The 19,516-nt window shown below is 45.3% G+C and overlaps 1 protein-coding gene across 1 annotated transcript in view; it reads left to right on the forward strand.

The window, feature by feature from the left end:
• CMTM4 (CKLF like MARVEL transmembrane domain containing 4) overlaps positions 1 to 13,169 on the forward strand; it is a 49,432-nt gene extending 36,263 nt beyond the window's left edge. The window contains exons 2-4 of the mRNA XM_054579351.1: positions 1,803 to 1,979; positions 10,354 to 10,452; positions 11,556 to 13,169. Of these exons, the coding sequence (XP_054435326.1) occupies positions 1,803 to 1,979; positions 10,354 to 10,452; positions 11,556 to 11,720 (441 nt within the window). The 3' untranslated portion in view covers positions 11,721 to 13,169. The remainder of the gene's footprint in view (positions 1 to 1,802; positions 1,980 to 10,353; positions 10,453 to 11,555) is intronic.
• The last annotated feature ends 6,347 nt before the right edge of the window (positions 13,170 to 19,516 follow it).

Consider the following 19,516-nt stretch of genomic DNA (forward strand, 5'->3'; position numbering starts at 1 on the left):
GTTGGTTATAATGGAGATGTGAAAAATACCACATATTGTTAGAAAAGGGTGTCATCCTGCGTGGAAGTATTGGCAGTGGAAAAAGCAGAGCCAACTGTTCATTTTTGTAGGATGCTAACAGGTACGTCAGGAATTGCTGGTGTGTGTTTTTAATGGCTCTATGAGGCCCATTTTCTGGCTGTATGCAAGTTACTTTGCTTAGTGTCTTGGGAGTAGAGAGAGATGGACTGGTACCCTTAAAAAGCTCAGGAGGCACAATGGTAAGTATAAAAAAGGGTAGCATGCGATCACAGATGAGCAAGCTTCCTGTGCGGATGGAAACAGATAATGTCTGGCAGGAAGAGACAGATCAGGGAAGGCACAAGGAGGAGGTGGCAGCGAGTAGAGCGTTGCAAGGCAGGAGTGGGGCTACAGTAGGTGGAGAAGGGCCCCAGAACAGCCTGTGCTTCCGGCGCTCCCACACTTTAATCATCTGAGGATCTTGCAGAAAAGCGGATTCTGACTGTAGGTCAAGGAAGGGAGGCAGAGGTTCTGCATTTCTAACAAGCCTCCATAGTGATGCTGACGTCTCTGGCTCTAAAGGCAAACCTGGGACCACAGAGCTGCCTCCCCAAACTACCTTGACCTTTGAGGCGGGGCCTGGCCTGGAAGCTCCGGGGTAGGCTTTACATACGATAGCTTGTCAGGTGCTCCTCAGGTGCTCCGTAGGTTGTCAGGTGCTCAGTTGAAGAAGTAAAGCAGAGGCCAGGAGCCCAAGACTGGTCTGGTTTTAGGTGTAAGACTACCACACCTTTCCTTGATCACAGCGCCCGTTAACTCAGGCTTTGGGCTTCTTGCTTTTCCTGAAATCTTCTTTTAAAAGTTCACTGGGTAATTTCCATTGATGCCTATTTAACTTTATGATCTCCCATCTCTTGGGACATACTGCTAAAATGTTACTTTGATCCTTCAGAGAAAATTGATCTTATTATTGGTAGATTTAACCATGTTTTCATCAATAGCCAGACTGATCAAGTCCAATGATAAACTTTGAAAAGGCATAGCTTGTGCCTTGGCCACGTGGCTCTGTTGGTTGGAGTGTCCTAACAATATGTGGTATTTTTCACATCTCTGTTATAACCAACACATTACAGATACGGGTTTTTAAGCATATACTTTTTGCTTCTCCTAATGGCTCTCCTTATAATTCTCTACAGAACCAAAGACTTTCATTCTCCAGAAAAAGGTTGTAGGCTTGAATCCCGGTCCGGGCACTTATCTTAAGTTGTGGGTTCAAATCCCGGAGGCATGTATGAGAGGCAACCAATCAATGTTCTCTCTCTCATCGATATTTTCCCTCTCTCTCTAAAATCAATAAACATATCCTTGGGTGAGGATTTAAATAAAAAAGCATAGCTCATGAATTAATTAAGTGGGCCTCATTTTTAGGGTAGAGACTATAAATTAGAAATGTGCATAGTCAGTGTCACTTACCCGAGGCAGAAATAGAACTAAAAACATCGTGGAGGTGTCTCTTTCTGCTTCTTCACAAGGGCCGCACCACACCTAACTGGTTCCAGGGCACTGTGGTGGGGGCTTAGCTGTCCACGTGAGGGACTTGGTAAACGCTCCGTACCTTCACATACTTATGTAAGAAGTGAATCAGGCCATATTCCTGACCGTGATAACTGCCATCCCCGGAGGAAAACTCTATGGCTGCATATGGTGGTGGTGGTGAGTTTTGTTTAAATGTGGCAGGCACATTTGTCTGCGGATGTGTACTACATACAGATATACATGTATGTTTCTGATTTTCTTCCTAGATTTTGGCTTTGATTGCGTTCATCTGCATAGAGACCATCATGGAGTGCTCCCCGTGTGAAGGCCTCTACTTTTTTGAATTTGTGAGCTGTAGTGCATTTGTGGTGACTGGAGTCTTGCTGATTCTGTTCAGTCTCAACCTTCACATGAGGATCCCCCAGATCAACTGGAACCTGACAGTGAGTACAAGTCACCACTCTTTGACTATGAAAGGATAAGGTGCTACTTGGCTCCAAGGGAAAGTTGGAATCTCTCCAATGAATTGGTTCCAGTTCATTATGATACTTAAATATTCTATCGTAATTCGACTGTACAAATTTAAATTTCTGTACTGGTTTGAATAAAATTATAACATAAATGGAATCTTCAATAATGGTAGGAATATCATAACAATTATTTGACTTCTTTAAAAATGTCATTTCAATTTCATGATCCTCCAAGAAGATTGGTAATGTTGGTATGTATAGAATATGGGAAAGAGAAAATGGAATTAATGCGTTTTTGCATATTTTCCACACTGGATCCAAAAGCCATTTACAAAAGTATTGACTCAGGGAGAATTAAAAATAGGAATGAAAATGCAAAGCCTAAGATTATTATTAAATTCAAAGCAACTGGGAGGGCTGGAAGGAAGGTTTAGTAGTTTGATCAGTCTTGAGTGGAGATGTGTCCTCCTCTTTTTCTCTGTGGTTTGGGTTCCAAAAGCCGTCTCTGGCAGCCTTACCCTCCGATCAGCGTGGGAACCTCCAGCTGGGCACTCCCAGGCCCCTGTTCCTAGGCTTGTGTTACCTGTTTTGCTGCACTAAATGAGGTAGGAAACTTATTAGCGTTTAGTTTTCTTGATGTTTCTTTGCAAATAAGCATGTGCAAGCGCTCAAAGAGAATCAGGGAAACTCAGGAGAGCCTTCGGCTGCCTCACCCTTCTGTGCCTGGGGAGGAAAACCCTGTGGGCCCTACAGCTGCTAAGCAAGCAGTGGGAGGAGTGGAGGGCGCTGAGACCAGCTACCCCTGGCAGAGCTCCTCTCCCTGTGGCGGGGGCTGATGTGTGTGGCGCCATGGAAAGTGTGGTCCATGGGAGGGGGCCGGAGCTGGTCACCTTGCCTAGCAGGGCCACTCCCATGGTGATCGTGTGGGGTGCCCAGAGCAGAGGGTCTTTCTGACAGAATGTTCTCTGTGTTGTTCAAATTGTTTCAGGAGGAAAAATAAGAGCAGAACTGAACCAAAAAAGTTGATGTCTGTTGAAAACTCGGTTTTGTCTCAGCATTGAAAAACTGAGAAAAATGTAATTTAACTTTACATTTAAAGTCTAAACCTCAAGACACCGGAGGCATTTTGTCTTGAGTTTTTGTGACCGCTTTTAATGTCTCAACTATTTTTAAGATAAAGTTTGTGTTATTGATAGGAAAATGCTTGCAGAGTTGTTACCTGAGTTGATAGTGTAGTAGACAGATAGCAAAGAGAACCTCACACAACTCCCCCAAACAAAATGCAAGCTCTGTGGGGTAAGGTCATTTTCCTTGTCTCCTGGGGGCAAGGTTCGCTGGCATGCCAGATCCCTGTGTTTCTATAGCTTTCTCAGTAAATAGTTGTTGAGGGAGGGACCTGGGTGGGCTTTGAATGAAATCTGCAGGAAAACGTATTTGACAAAGAAGTGGCTGCCCAAAAGGCTAAGACCAGGGACTTTGAGTCCGACAGACTTGTCGAGGTTCAAGTCCACGATGGCTCCTAAGGGCTCGCAGTGACCCTGGGGCAAGGCAGTTAGAGTCCTACATAAGTTCCACCACTGGTAACGATGATAATATATTTTTTTACAAGGTTGTTTTAAGAATGAAATGAGACAATGTATATAAAAGCACTCAAACCAATGGTCGCTGCTATCAGTCAGAAATACTCATCTTAGCACATGTGAGAGGCTCTTATTGCTGTCCGTCAGCTACCTCATTCTCCCGTAGACTTCTCTCTTCAGGGTTGACTTGACTCCCTTAATTCTGTCTTATTTGCTTATTTGATAGAGATGAATCTGTTAAAAAACTTCATATATCAGATTTCTTACTAATTCGTTCTGGGTTTTATCCCCAGAAATACCTAGATAGTGAGCTTTCTGAAATATCAATTTTTCTATTTTAATCACGGAAGACTTTCTGCTTGTTGACTACCTCCTCTCGTCATATCAAAATGCACCTTCGTCACTGGGAAGTTAAATGTTAACCCTTGTCTCCCGGATGGTGTCGGCTGGGGCAAGTCCTGGGTGGTGATGTGCCACTTTGGAACACCTTTCTATCCTTTGGGACCCTTTCCAGAACTTTCATTCTTTTAGAGCAGAAGAAGATGTATGCATATCCAGCAAAGGGGTATGTGAGTTATAAGAACTTGAGGAGGTGGCACTTACTGAAGGGTGCTTGGTCATCTGTTCTCTGGGAGGAGAGCAAAAGTGAGTTTTTCAGGGTCAGTCGCAGTTCATCCAGTCACTACGGAGGGTTGGCCTTGGATGTGTGCTTTTCTAACGAGGTGGTGGGAGTATTTTTGTCCACAAGGGAGCCAGCTGATGAGTGAAATAGGGTGTGATTGGTAGAGATTTAGAAAAATGGGTCATTTCAGGAGCCTATGTTGACACAAATGTGCATGAAAATGGTAAATAAGGAGGATGATGGAAGGAATATATTTTATATAAGCATAATTTGATGCACTGAGATTGTATTGGATTTTACAATACATTGAGATTGTATTGGGTATTGTTAGTTGAGTTTTTTAAAAGATTTTATTTATTTTTAGAGACAGGGAGAAAGGGAGAAAGAGAGGGGGAGAAACAGGGATGTGTGAGAGAAACATCAATCGGTAGCCCCGCAACTCAGGCATATGCCCCACCTGGGAATCGAACTTGCAACCTTTCCATCTGTAGGCTGGTGCTCAGTTCACTGAGACACACCAGCCGGGGCCTTTTTTTTTTTTTTTTTTTTTTTTTTTTTTAAATCTATGGGACAATTCTGCTACATTTGTTTTTCTCTGTATATTCGGAGCTCGAAACTCGCACACTCATTGTTTCACCTCTGTTTACCTTGATTAATGCCACTTGCCTCCTCCGCCACCCCCATCCCTCTCCCATTCCTTGCCTACCACCAAAAAAGCTGCCAGGGGCTCCCACTCTCCTGCTCATCCAAACTCCTGTAAAGAGAAGGGAGGTCTGTATATGCCTTACGATTTCCCGATCTTCTAATCTCTCTTTTCTCACCTTTTATTGTCAAATACAGCATATTCAGAAGAACTTGTAAAAGTAAATGTACAATTTAATGACGAATGATAAAGATTATGTAGCCATCACCTGGGTCAAGGGGTAGGATAGTGTCAGTATCCCCAAAGCCTCGTGTGGTCTCCCCAAAGTCAATTATAGCGCCTCCACTCCCTGCGCTCATGCTAGTCCACTGTCCTGACTTTCTGTCCTTGAAGGTCCCCTGCTCAGGAGCATTGGGGGCCTCTGTGTTCCTGGACCTGGTCATTCTTCACTTTCCCCCCCACTAAACATTTCAGAGGTGCCTGCTTTGGAGCACTCAGTCTTTCCGGCGGACTCTGTACTCTGGCCCCCGGGACACCACACTGTCCGGCTTTTCCTTTTTTCTCCTTGGTGCTCCTTTTCAGTGGCCTTGGTGGCCCCTGCCCCTCCCACAGACCGCTCCCTTTCTGGGAAACTGGGCTGAGTGCTGTGGTGAGTTGAGAACAGTCTGGAATCTCCCAGAGGGCTCACTTGCAGAGCCCTGAGGCCTTGGCCGTGACTCATCATGTGGTGCTTTCCGACACCACTTTTGAACCAAATGTGTGTTTTTTTCCTGAAAAAAAAAATTCATGTAGCTTTTTTATACCAAGTGGTTCTCTAATTCCCCCACAACATGGGTGTTCAGCAGTTTAATTCAGTTCTGACACTAACTCCTAGAGTTCGCACAGACTCCACAGGTTAAGGGCACAGTCCCATGGGACTGCCCCTACTTCAGACAGCAGCCACAAATGGGTTCCCAGGTGACCCACACTTCTGCCCGGCCTGCAGATTCCGGAGTTCCCACACCTCCCTCCTCAGGTTCAGTACTTGTCTAGAACAACTTTGGAAAGTGCTTTACTTATAATTACTGGTTTATTATAAAGAATACAACTCAGAAACAGCCAAATGGAAGAAGAAATGCATAGAGCAGGGTCCAGAAGAGTCCAAGGAGTGGGGTGCAACGTGGATGTAGTCACCAACTCGGAAGCTCCCCGGACCTTGTCATTCAGGGCTTTTAGTGAAAATCTCATCGTGTATGCATGATTATTTATACCATTGGCCATTTGGAGATTGAACTCAACCCCCAGCTCCTCTCACTTCCCCGGAATTTGGGGGTAGCAGGGCTGGAAATTTCAGCCCTTTAATCACCTGGTTGGTTTTTCTGGTAACCATCCCTCATTCTGAAACTATCTCGGGGCTCCAGAGTCACTTTGTTAGCATGAACTCAGGGACCATGGAAAGGGGCTCACTAAGAATGATGAAAGATGCTCCTGTCACTCAGGAAATTTTAAGTAACTAGGAGGAAAGACAAAATATATATTTTTCATTAGCCACACTCGTCTTCTCTGGGATTAATTTCCTTATTTTTAAAGGAAGACCAAAATAACCTCTCCTGTCTTACAGATATTTTGGATCATAACTAGGTTAGGATTCAGTGAGACACTAAGTTATATGGTTGGCACAAAAGACTCTCCAAGATGGTAGTCACTACTGTCATGAGTATGGTGATTGTCCATTTGATACTGGGGCCATTTGAACACTAGTCCGCGCACAGTGTTGGTTGTAAACTTCCTGTCTCCGTGTGTAGTGCGGAGGCTAGAGCCAGCCACAGAGCCCAGTGGTCTGGAAGCGATTGCAGTGACAGTCCAGGGCTGGGCCTGCCTCATTTGTGATCATTTCTCACACACCGGCTTTATGCCAGGTTTTGGGAACCCGAAGCGCAGGGTGGGGAGATGCAAGCCGCCCCGCTATGGTTAGGTGTGCTCTGTGGTCCAGCTTTGTTGTGTGAGGCCAGCACTGGCAGGGAGGCGGTGGGTTACCGGAGTGAGAGAAAAATGCAGGATTCCAGTTGGGTGCTCCCTGGACACAGAGTGCGGAAGGGCAGGGCATGTTGTAGGATGGCCGGCTTCTGGGACTGGCTGGCACAGGGTTACGGACTCGGGGCCCGCTGGGGCTGGGCATGTGACGCAGATGGGCCACGGGCCACTGAGAAGATGGGCCGGGGGTCAAGGTGGTGGAGAAGGTGGTTCTCCTACTCAGCCCCGGCCAGTCGTGTTGTTGCTTCATGGGACTCTTGGAACAGTTTTTCAAGAGCGGCTGAAGTTGGGGGTTTTGTTTGTTTGTTTGTTTGTTTGTTTTTAGAAGTTAGCTTTTATATGCAGGCTTCTGATGTTTAAATGTCGGCTTGTTGAAATTTGTTTTGAACACTATACAAGCCAAACCTATCTGTGGGTCAGATACGGCCAACAGGCCTCTAGGCCAGATCCCCTGGATCTGTTACTGGCTTTCCCTGGGGTCACACCTGTACTTAACCGGTGTGTTATTGAAGAAGGGACTCGAAAACATGTGTACATGAGAGTGACCTTCCTCTTCTTCTCCGAGCATAGGAGGGCTGCAACCCTGGGTTTTTGAGGGGCCAGACAGGAAACAAAGTGGCTGAGTGTGAGGCCGCAAGGAACGGGGACGAGCGTGGCAAACTGGAAAACGTGGCTTATGGAGCACATGTCCCATTAAAAGTATTTTTAAAAAATTAAGCATCAACATTGACTAAAAATTCTCAAAAATCTACATCTAGGGGGCATGTCTGTGCATGCCCCTAACATAAGTGGCACGTGAAGAGAGCCTTGATTTTGTTTCATGGCTAAAGAACTCAAACAGCTGATGTTGACTAACTCTTGCAGTACTCTGGAAACTGTGGAAGTATTGTCTGTTATAGAAAAACTAGAAGATGTCGATAATAACATAGAATAAATAAAATCACATGCTCACCCAAAAGAAATGAAAACATATGTCTGCAGAAAACTTTCTATGTTTATAGTAACATTATAATAATAACCAAAAAATAGGAATGTTCAGAAACTGGTGAAAAGATAAATCAAATGTGGTGTATCTGTACAATGGAATGTTGTTACTCAGTAATAAAAAGAAATAAAGTATTGCTACAACATGATTGAAACTTAGAACTATTATACTAAGTGGAAGAAGCCAGTCACTACAGACCACTTGCTGTATCATTCTATTTATAGGAAATGTCTAGAATAGGCAACTCCATAGAGACAGAAAGCCAACTGGTGGTTGCTTAGGATTAGGGGAGGGATGAGGAATTAACTGTTAATGAGTAGGAGGTTTCTTTTTGGAATGCTGAATATGCTCTAAAATTAGATTGTGGTGATTGAATAATATGCTTTAATTGGGTGTATTACATGATGTGTGAATTATATCTCAATAAAACTGTTAGAAAAATCTTATGTGATACAACCCATTCAGGGGTAACCACTTGTAATACTTAGGTGTAACTTTCTAGACTATATTCTCTAGACTGTCTTTCACATACGCATGTATGTTTGTGATATGTGAGTAAAGAAAAATGGAACCATTAAAGTCATGCTTTTTCATTTAAACTGTCCTAAATGTCTTCTATGTTAAGTATATAACCATATCATTATTTTTAAAGTCTGCATAATGTTCCTTTATGGAATACCATTCTATTTAACAGATCCTCTATTTCTGAGCATTTTGTTTGCTTCGTTTGCTGTTCTAAATAATATCACAATGAACATCCTTATACTTAGGCCTTTTGGTGCAAGTATGGTATTTAAGATGAAGTCCAAATATAGGATTTATGAACAAATAACATGAAACTTTTCAAAACCTTTGTTATCTATAGGCCCTTTACCGTATTTATATTTTTATGTAGTCACCATTAGTGTGCACACTATTTTGTTTGATATTTGGCCTCAACATTATATCATAAGACATTTTCCTCATATTGGAATAGTCTTTGGGTCAGAAACTACATTTTATAGTCTTCTCTGCATTCCTCCAGTACCTTACCCAAAGCTGAGCATAACAAAACACTTCCTGGTGTGAATTTGTGAAAAATTTGTTCTGGCTTAACACACTGGTCACAGCTGAAGTTGTACCTGCTGGCAGACATCTCTGAACAGTTTCAAAGTCAGCACTAGCTGCTCCCCTTGACCCCGTGTGGAAGCACTGACCAGGAGTGTGTTGGGGTTCCTGCTGCACCAGCTCAGTACTGTTTTGATGGGAACGTTGCCTTTTTGCATCTTTCAAAAGAGGAGATAAGACCTTGAAGCCAGGCGGCCAAGACAACCTACCTGGTGTTGATGGTCCGGTCCGGCACTTTAAGCAGTTTAGAATTTTACCTAATTTTTTTTGCTCCGTGTAGAGGCCACAGAGGAACTCTGGTATGACCCTGGCTGTCAGGGCCTAATGCCAAAGTAGGAATAACAGAAGTAACAATGGATGTGTAGGAAATGCTAACAGTAGACCAGGCAGGGTGCTTGGCTCTTCACGTGCTTTGTTCTATTTAATCCCTAAAACAGCTCTGGGAGGAGGGTGTACTATTCCCACATAAAATGCAGAGAAGTGAATTGCCTTGTCCAGAGTCGTGGTTGGTTAGGACCCGAATCTGGCTGTGACTCAATCGTTGTGCTGTGTTTCTCTTGACAAGTAAGACAGGAGCTAAATCTTTGAAACACTGGATGTGTAACTGATTTGCTTGGCAGGAAGCTTAGGAGCAAATCGCTAGGGTTTAACAACAGAGAGGCTTAAAAGACCATGCTTATGAAAGAGCAGGAGGTCTGGGGAAGTGTGTTCTCTAGGTCTGGAAACTGTGCTGGAAATGTCACAGATGACTAAGGGGATGTTTGAGAGGACTTCACCCATTTCAGTACATTCTGGACCAGTGGTTTTCAACCTTTTTCACCTCACGGCACATTACTAAAATTCTGCGGCACACCAAAAAATATATTTTTTGCTGCTCTGACAAAAAAATAGGTATAATTTTGATTCATTCACACTGGATGGCTATTGTTATGTTGGCTGTTATTTTTTTAATTGACAATCTAAGGGAAAAGAAGTCAGTGCCCCTAAGTCAGTCAGGTATTGCATGTTTCTAAATTCTTGTAGCACACCGGTTGAAAGTTGCTGTTCTGGATTTTTGGGGAGCTTTGTCTATGCCAGGATGATTTGAATGAGTTTTTAAAAGAAGGCAGTAGACCTGTGAATGATAATTATTGTGCATGGCCTTGATGGGTTAGCAGCTTGGGTTTCTGTAATAAGTTATTAAGAAATGGTAATATGGATTCTGCTGTGGTGCTTTATCAAGTCGCCTCACACACTGTTACCATCTTTACCCGCCTTTGTGTGACCAACACACCTGGGCCATGGAGCCATCAGAGAGGCCGGGTATCGTGCTTCTTATTTTGAAAGTTCCTCAGTGGCTTTGAGGGCAAAGTATGAAATGCCTCTTTTTAAGTCATTTTATTTATCTTTTTCTTTAGGATTTGGTCAACACTGGACTCAGCACTTTCTTTTTCTTTATTGCTTCGATTGTACTGGCTGCTTTAAATCACAAAACCGGAGCAGAAATTGCTGCCGTGGTAGGTGAACTCAAGTGGTTAAAACTTGGGCTGATTTGTATGCTTTTTGTGACTTTCTGTCCTCTGTCTCCTAGTATGTGTCCTACTCATTCTCCTTCAGCTTTTTCTTGGCTAATGAAGTCGTTATTGGGCCAGCGGAGATCCCAGTTTCTTCAGTGCTGTGGTTCTCAAAGTGTGGTCTCCAGAATGGCAGCCTCAGCATCACCCAGGAACTCGTTAGAAATGCCATTCTCAGGCTCTTGCAGAGCTCTGGGATCAATATCGTGTTTTAACCAGCCCTCCGGCTGATTCAGATGCACCCTCAAGTTTGAGAACCACTGCTTTAGTCTGTTTCCAGCAGGACGCGGGATGTCTGTCAGCGGTGTTGCCTTTAAAAGCCTTACCTGCCAGGGTGGGGGTCTTAATGAAGAACACAGTCTTGACACCAGTTAGCAGTTGGGGGATGTTTTTTTGCTCTTCAAAGTCGAAGGCCATGGGGGTGGGGTGGGAACCGGATAATGTAGGACTTTCTCTGTGGGCTGCATTACAAAGACTGCGCAGCACTTTTCTCCTGGAAGGATCAAAAGGTTCAGAGAAAGTATTGAACAAGCTGCTCTCCCAGGTGTCGGTCCACTAGATTCATCAGCTGTAATGAACGAAGCCAAGGCTTGCTGCTTCTCACCCTGGAGCTGCCCAGGCGAGAGGCAGCTGGAGAGCAGGTGGGCGTTCAGGGGCTGTGATTTGGAATGTCAGGCCTTGGGACCTGAGTTGGGCTCACACGTGCGCCCCCGATTTTCTGTGCATATGGTATTTTGTCGACCTGTATATTCTCATCTGGGAGCAGTGACCATGAAGGTGCCATATAAGAGGCGTTTTTTTGTTTGTTTTTTTTTTTATTAAAAAAAAAAATAGATCCAAAACACTTTGCAAGAAACCTTAGGCTGCCTTCACGTCGGGCATGACTTAGGTGAGTCACATGACTGTAGATTTGGCCCTGGTCTGACAACTAAGCATTCAGCGGGGCTAGGTGTCGGGGGCACCTCTGTAAAACTGCTAGGGCGCTTGCCCAGACGCCTCGTAGACTGCTGATGTGTCTAAGGACTAACTGTGGCTGTTTCTTGTAGATATTTGGCTTCTTGGCAACTGCGGCCTATGCGGTGAACACATTCCTGGCAGTGCAGAAGTGGAGAGTCAGCATCCACCAGCAGAGTGCCAACGACTACATCCGAGCCCGCACGGAGTCCAGAGACGTGGACGGTCGCCCTGAGATCCAGCGCCTGGACACCTGAGGACCCACCAGAGTCCTCCTCCCTTTCATCCTCGTGTCCATCCTTTCAATCAAGTTTTCTTTCCCTTGTCACGTCAGATTTTTATGTGATTAAGCTGAATTTTGTCCTCTTTGGTAAAAGTTCATTTTGGGAAAGGGTGTCCCCCGCCCCCCAAGTGGCCCTGTTAGCAGGTATGTGAGGTGGAGAACCCATGTACCCAGCTGTTCAGACAGAAGTGGGTGGGAGAGACCTACAGCTTCTCCAGTGTTTGGTGGCCATGGGAACAGCTGGCCTGCCTGGCTGCCATGTCCACTTCAGGTCCTCACTGTCCCCGAGCACAGGCTTCCCATCTGACTCTGAGCCACCCTGTCATATGTATTTGTGACAAGTCCACACGTTGGATTAAATGGGAGCTGCCAGGAGGGGCTGGAAATCAAGGAATGCAGGCATAAGGCTGGAACGGTTTTGGCAGCGGTGATTCCTGGGCAGCCCCGTAGCGAGCTCCGTCAGTGTTCCTCTCGCCGTCAGGGCCCCCGCCCTCTGCTCGTCTCCTGTGCCGGGGGCATCGGGACAGCCAGCCCAGGCCTCGAAAGCCATGTGTGTCATTGAGGGTCATGGTGATGGGCGTGCTGGGGGAGCTCTTGGCTGGGCCTGTACTTCGTGGGGATGAGCAAAGCTGCTGTCCCTTTAGAACGGCTCCACAGGACTGCTGACGGTCGGGAGGGTCCCCTGTCATTTCCCACCCGACTGAGAAATCGATTCTTCCTCAAATGAATAACCTCCCCGAATCCCAGATTCTCCTCCAGGAATATGGGGACCATGTTGTTTTTCACTCTCTTGCCTACCCTGGTCTTAATACTTCGAGGTTGAATTGAAGATTTTCTGTAATTTTACCTTTTCAGGTAAAAGCCAGGAAAGAAATTCGATCCATTCCACCAGCCAGAACACTTGCCCGTTTGGACCACAGGTGGGGACACACCTCTGTTTTAGAGATGTGTACAAATTTCCAAATACCTGAGAAGAGTTCTAAAGTGATTCTGAGTAGGCTTGCCTAGGATTTGAAAATACTTGAATTTGCACCATGTATTCTTTCACTGATATTTCAGAAGGCACGGATTGTAGCTTTTTGTGCCTCGGGTCATAACTATGAACATCCATCTTAGAAGTTGTTGGGAAGAATTCTAGGTATGTTAGGTTCTGAATTGATTCCTGATAGAGTGAAGATTATTGTGGGGAAGGAGTTAAAGGAGCCCCTATGATGCTGTAATGTTTTTTTTCCTTTTGGAGACTAATTGTATCTTTTATGGAAAAATTGTTTTAACTTGTCAGGTTTTCACTCTGAACTGTTTTTAATGTTTACAAACCTCACTCTAGCTCTAATATTTTGTGATTGGCCCTCACCAAGGAAAAAACTTTTACTGCTGGTGGGAAAGTGGGACGATTTTGCAGTAACCTGGAGAATCCCCAGAGTCTCGTGCCAGTGGACGATCGCCACTTCGGCAGCATACGGTGCAACGAGAGGGAGACTGAGTATGTCTTTGGGCGTGGTGGGAAGGGAGCAAGTGTCAGAAAGCGTCCATCTCTGCACGTGTGGCATTGCGTTCTTCATAAAAGAGCAGCGTCGGGGGATTGATCGGGTGACAGCGCTAGGCTGGGGATCGCGTGGGAGACGGTACTGTGCTGTCTCTGGCGGGGCGGGGTAGGGGTTAGCTCCCCGCACTGAGCATCCCGCACTGTCTGAGTTCCGCTGCAGTTCCTTCCCCGGGCAGTGGCCCAGGTCACATGTGCAAACCCCTTCGTCTGCTTCAGGGGCCATGGCTGCTGGTGCAGACCCAGCTGGCATGGCGGTAACTCGCCTCCCTCTGCTCCCCCAGAGGGCAGCGGGACTGGCCTCAGCTGGGCGCGCTGCCCGGCGGGTCTGCTCGCGCCCGCTTTCCGTCCACGTCTGTTGTGAGGCAGGGCAAATCATGCCTCACAAGCTTTGAACCTATTATATGTAGTGATTTTTGAGAAGATGCTGACATCTGGATTTTATCTATTCATTTTATGTATTTATTTTGCATTTGTTGAGTGTGTATGCCTAGTCAAAATTAGACTTATCTCCCTCTGTGAGTTCCATTTAAAAACTGGGTCACAAAGACTCAGCCTTGCATTAAATGGGGCCCATTTGGAAGGACCACCCTGAACTTTATCAGACATCTCCTGCTGGGAATCATGTTACTTGGCCTCAATAAAAAACCGCCTTTGAAGTGAGATTGAAGAAAAGAATACCATTCAGGCCCAAGTTTTCCCAAGTCACTTCAATAAGACCAGTTTATCATCTGGTGAAAAGGAGCCTGTTGGCCTCCTGAGGATGTGTCGTCAGCTGCATGAAACGGTTCTGAAGCCCATGGAAACTGTAAATGCTGATAGATGACAAAAAGTGACGACACCTTGTGCCACAGAGTGACTTAGGAGTTAATTTGCATCTTAGTGTTAGAATCTTTGGAATTATTTATGTCCCTGGAACTATTTAATATCCTTTGTGCCATGAGGCTCTCCTATGGTTTCAGTAAATATATGTCTATTTAATTAGCTCTTACTACAACCAGAAGTAGCCAGCCAGGTTCTCTGATTGGTGTGATGCACAGTCATCTCTCTTGTCACCGTGGCAGTGTGATGGGAAGAAGTTAGGAAGGAATATGTTTGTCTAGATGAATGTAAAGACACCTGCATTTTTCTGTGTTGCCTCTGTATACAGGGAAGACAGTCTAGATTTTGGGGGGCTTAAAGTACTTTTCCCTGCAAATTGAAGGAAGTGTATTTTTTGTTTCATAGTTAGAATATGGATCAATGTCAGTTTGTTTTGGGGCATTTTCAGGCAGAGGCAATCTTAGTGGCTCTTAATTTTCTGGTGGGATGATAATGGCTTCCATAGCTCGTGCCAAACCTGAAAACTACAGTTGCTTTGTGCATTTGAATTTGTTCCTGGAGGCTGTATGGTTGAAACCCTCAAGCATTTGGTGGTTTTAGATGGATGCGAACACTTACGTCGTCAGAGGAAGTTTATCTTGGCACTGATTTGGTGAATGTGGTCATTTTTTTCTCTGATTCTCCTTTACCGTCTCTTTACATTGCTTGAAGTCATGAAGGGAAACACCGTCTCCCTTTTATACAGAGAGATTGCAGTCATGAAAGCCTACAGACATTTGTTGGCCCCATATAAATCTGGGGAAGGACCAAGGCATTTACAGATTAAAATATCAGAAGTTTGATTTATAGTAAAGTATTTTATTTTAGATTTTTACTCCGCAGCAATAGTCATTCAAGAGAGATTACCTTTGCCTACATAAAGGCCAGAATGTAGTGGCCCGCCCAGTCCCAACGCTCACCCATGTCTTCCTTGGCAACTTGAACTGAAGGGCCAGCATCAGGAGAGCCCAGCGTGGCCACAGGGAAGCCAGCAAGGACCTGGTCCTGGCTCTGAGGGCCTGGCTCGGGGCAACACCACAGCCCTTTGGACACCATTACCATCCCGGCAGGAATGCTGAAGCCCTTGGGTAGGTATGGAGTGTATCTGACGTCCACCCTGTGTTGGATGCTTCTGACACACTTGGAGTTTGTGACTCACTTGAAAACATTCCTACTGTTAAAGTTTGCAGCTTCATTGACTTGTCTTTGAAGGTTTGTGATTGACTCGTGTTAAGCCATAGGTAGTCTCCGAGGAGATGAAGCACTTACTCTTCTGTGTGCACATATATGTGAATTCTTGTTTGCAGCGAATAACCTTGAGTGACCCCTCCATCTGTCATGTCCTGTGTGTGGCCCAACCTCACCTTTTCTTGTGGACACTCATGCTGTTTGGGAAGAAACCCCTCACCTCTCTGTGTGCTTAAGAGGTGGACCAAGTTCTAATCTCTGGCTGTGCAAGATTTTCTGCGGGTTGTTTTTAGAACCTGTCTTAACAGATAAGGAGAGTACAGCAACGACCTGTGGCCAATTAGTGACTCTGGAAGGCAGTGATGATTGATGTGGTTCCCATGGTGCCGTCTGTGTTCGAAACAAAGAAACCATGAAGTTGTCCAGCCACACTGCCCAGTTCTCATTTTCTCCATATCTTGTTTAAAGGAAAATAATGACACTAAACAGGTAACAAAAGGCACAAACACTTTTAGGTTGAGGTCTGCTGCTGATTCGTTCATTGCCGATTTATTTTCTCTCGAGCAAAACAAAAAGTTGGTTCCTGCTCCAGGGACTGCCATTAGCCTGTGAGATCTCCAGGCGGCTTTGTAATTTCCTAATGAAGTTTGTAGAAGCCAGGGTCTCTCTCTTCCCCAGATCTTGCTTATTTTGTCAGCACCCACTTTTAGGACCAGCAAGGTGACCGGCTGGTGAGGCGGGAGCAGGGGCAGGTCTGAGAGGCGAGAGGAGGGGCCTGCGGCCCAGACTCCGCCTGCTGTGGGTCTGTTGCTAACACTAGACTGGCTCCCGACCCAGGAAGTCTTGAAGAAATGTATTTGGTTAACTACCTTTCTATCCTCTTGTCTTTGGAAACGTGAGGTCTTATTCTGGAATCAGCTTGAGAGCAAGAGCTGAAGGTGGGGACCAGGGTGCCCTAGCGCTTCAGCAGGGCTCTTGGCTTTGAGCTTGGGAACTCGCTAACAGGTGACTCAGGTTCTGGCTAGGGGGCCACCCCAGAGAGGACGCAGACTGGACACTGCCTTGTGAACTGCCCAGCTCTTTACAAAACCGTGGGTTTCTTCTCTTCTCATCAGGTATTGTTGAAATTATAAGAGCTCTCTGGTGAGAAGGTAATTTGAAATATTTGACCCTTTACATTTCTTTCATTTTGAAACTGTCACTGAAAGAAAATACTCCCATTATCTGTTAGATCTAGAAGACTTGTCTTCTGGAAGGGAATCTTCTGTTTGACTTGCCTTCGCACCAGTAAATGGCATTTGCACCCTCTTAGGCTTGAAACAGAGGAGTGGGGCCTGATACAGTTTCCCTTCTTTGGTCTAGGTCGTATTCTTATTCCATTTGGGTATATTTTCTCAACCTTGGAGATTTTTTTCCCCCCTACTTTGTCATATTCTGTAAGCATAATAGTAAAGAACAGTTACCCACAAGCCCACTGAGTTTGAATGACTCAGTGGTGGTTTTCCTAAAGTTTAGATTATGGATCCTTGATTAGTATATCTTTTTCATAGGCTTAGTTTGTTGTCTACATTTTTAATGCTAAGACCTTAATTCAGACAGCCTGGAGTGGTTTGGGATGCATTACACTCAAAGGCTGGAGAGCCTTCATTAAGGGGTTAATAGCCTGGGCTCTAATGAGCCATCAGAACTTTTCTGGTTCTTTCTGAGAGGAGGAAGTTGTCTCAGATGACCTTTGTGGATGGATTAGGGTGAGGCCCTTAGTTTCTTTTCAGGATTGTGCCTCAGAGGAGAAGTTGTGACACAATTGGTTCCGATAAGGTTTGTTAGCAATTCAGTAGTAATCGGAAACTATCAAATCCAAGTCCTCTCTGGGGGGCCCTGGTGGAACCCAGTAGGAAGCGCCTGTTCAGGAAAGCCAGCGGCGGGGAAGGCCAGGGAACTGCGGACTGTGTCCTCACCGGAGCCGCGCCGGGCATGGCCCGGTCTGCCTGATGGCTGCCTCCCTCCGTGGGGGCTTTTCCAGAATTGATGTGCAAGTTTCAAGATTCTGTTCCCCTCTCTGCTTAAGCGAGGAAGGCAAATATTTGGGGCCTGAAGGAAGAAAAGGCTGGTGCAGGCCGGGGGAAGGCTGGCTCAGGTGCCAAGGATGGCCCCCCAGGCCTGCGGAGGGGCCGCCTGCTTTCAACTCTTTCACCCCATCAGCCCATTTAAAAATGAGTCTTCAAACCCTGCCTCACGATGAAATGACATAGGTGGATAAAGCTAGTGCTTTTAGTAACTTGATTTTTGTTGTGGTTCCCTCTAAGAGAATGCTAGGGATCGAAGCTATTTGTATATGTTGAAATTTGTAGGGGTTCAGGAACCCGTGGGAAAAACACTTAACTATTTATTATAGGTATGACTATGTTTTTTTCCCCAAAGTAGGTAATTCTGTCTTTGTATATTTTAAGACAACTAATAATCACTTCACCTTTGGTGCCTTCCGTGTCAGTCACATAAACACTCTTGTTAATCATGGAATTGAAAAAAAGATGTACATTTAATTAAATCAGATAACACTATTTTTGTAGCATGATTTTAGATTGTGTCCTTTTGATATTGCTTTCAGCAATGCTGGTTTTGAGGTTGGCCATTTTCCCTTTAAACTTCATATGTATTTTTAAAAAGAAAATGACAAAAACCACCCCTGGCTGTTCCTATCTTCTCTCTGCTGCTTTCTCCCCCACATCTTGTTTCTGCTTATTTAAATAGTCTGAGAGTAAGAGTATATTTCTGTGAAATAATTCTTAATCATTATAACTGTATTTGGCATTTTTAAAGCATTTGTTCAGTTTGGAGAGCCACTGCTCACCTCAGAAAAAGTGGTTCCATAAAAAGAGAAAAGAACAACATCCTTGGTGCTCTGACTTCCCTTCTCTGGGTCTAAACCGGTGAAAAGGCCTTTTGTCTGGGCCTAGTGAACCAGAGGGTGTTCTCTGGCTTGGCTTTGCTGCCTGCGTCTGAGGGACCCCTGCTGGTCCTGGGCTCACCTTCCACTGGATCTGGTTGGTTCGTGTCCGGGGCCCTTACTAGTTTGGGGCCTGAAGAAAACAGGTTTTCTGCTGTGAGGAGCTTGATGAAACCATTACAGGATAACACTCTAGCTGCCCCTTTTTGCTTTCCCACCCCTACAGGACATGAGTTCTAATCTGATCAAGAAAAATCTTGAGGAAACTAGCTGAGCCATTGCAACATGAAGGAATGGATTTATCGAAACATAAATTTGTAGCTTTTTTGGTCCTTTTGGAAGGGTCGGAATATGTAATTATTTTCTAACAAAAGAAGTCAAGTCAGGTGGCTAATAACTCTTAACAGGATGACTCATTGGTACTTGGCCCAGTGGCACTTTGGGGGAGCAGTGTTAATTTAATAACCATTACACTTTGCTTCAAGAAGTCTATTTCCTTTAACAGTTCAGACACAGCTGTGGGGCGTTCTGAAGTGAAGCCCATTTGGTAATTTTTGGTTTATGCTGTTGGCGGGTCAGAGATGCCACCCTGGCTTCCCAAACCAACACAGGTGCCCAAGGGTGGGCTCCACAGGCTCAGACTGGCTCTTGGGTGTGACTCTCTCCATTCGGAGTGGTTTGGGGCCCCAGAGCCTTTTGCTCCTGTTGGTTCATCCCTGACAGCAGGCAAAGCTTCACATTGCCCTCAATTTCCCCCCTTTCTTTCTTTTGAAGGACCAATTTTTCATGGTACTTGTCCTGATTGTTTTCATAGTGTTCAAATCTGTATTTTTGTATGTAGAGGGAAAATAATTTTCTCAACACTAATCGCTAATATTGTATTAAATTGTCATGAAGGAGTTCTTGTTTAATAAATGGACATGTAAAAATAGTATTGTCTCTTTCAATGCTCTGACTTAACCCCCGACCCTTCGAAGGCAGTGGACCCACTTCCTGAAACAAGCCTGTTGGTGGGGGGACCACAACCGCTGCCCATGGGGCGCAGCCTCTCTGGCACAGGTGTTGAAGGGGGTTTGCCTGGGGCTGGCAAAGTGGGGCAGAAACTCCCACCACGAGCCCCTCTTGGCCTCTGGACAGGCAACTTGCACAGTTTTCAGAACGTGTATGCAACTTGGGGCAGAATGCCTTGCCTCTTCCCTCCGGCCCAGGCCAGCTGTGGCCCCAGGCTCCT

Source organism: Pteronotus mesoamericanus, unplaced genomic scaffold (assembly GCF_021234165.1).
Source record: "Pteronotus mesoamericanus isolate MK-2021 breed Mesoamerican mustached bat unplaced genomic scaffold, CSHL_Meso_final contig_52, whole genome shotgun sequence".
Taxonomy (NCBI): Eukaryota; Metazoa; Chordata; class Mammalia; order Chiroptera; family Mormoopidae; genus Pteronotus; species Pteronotus mesoamericanus.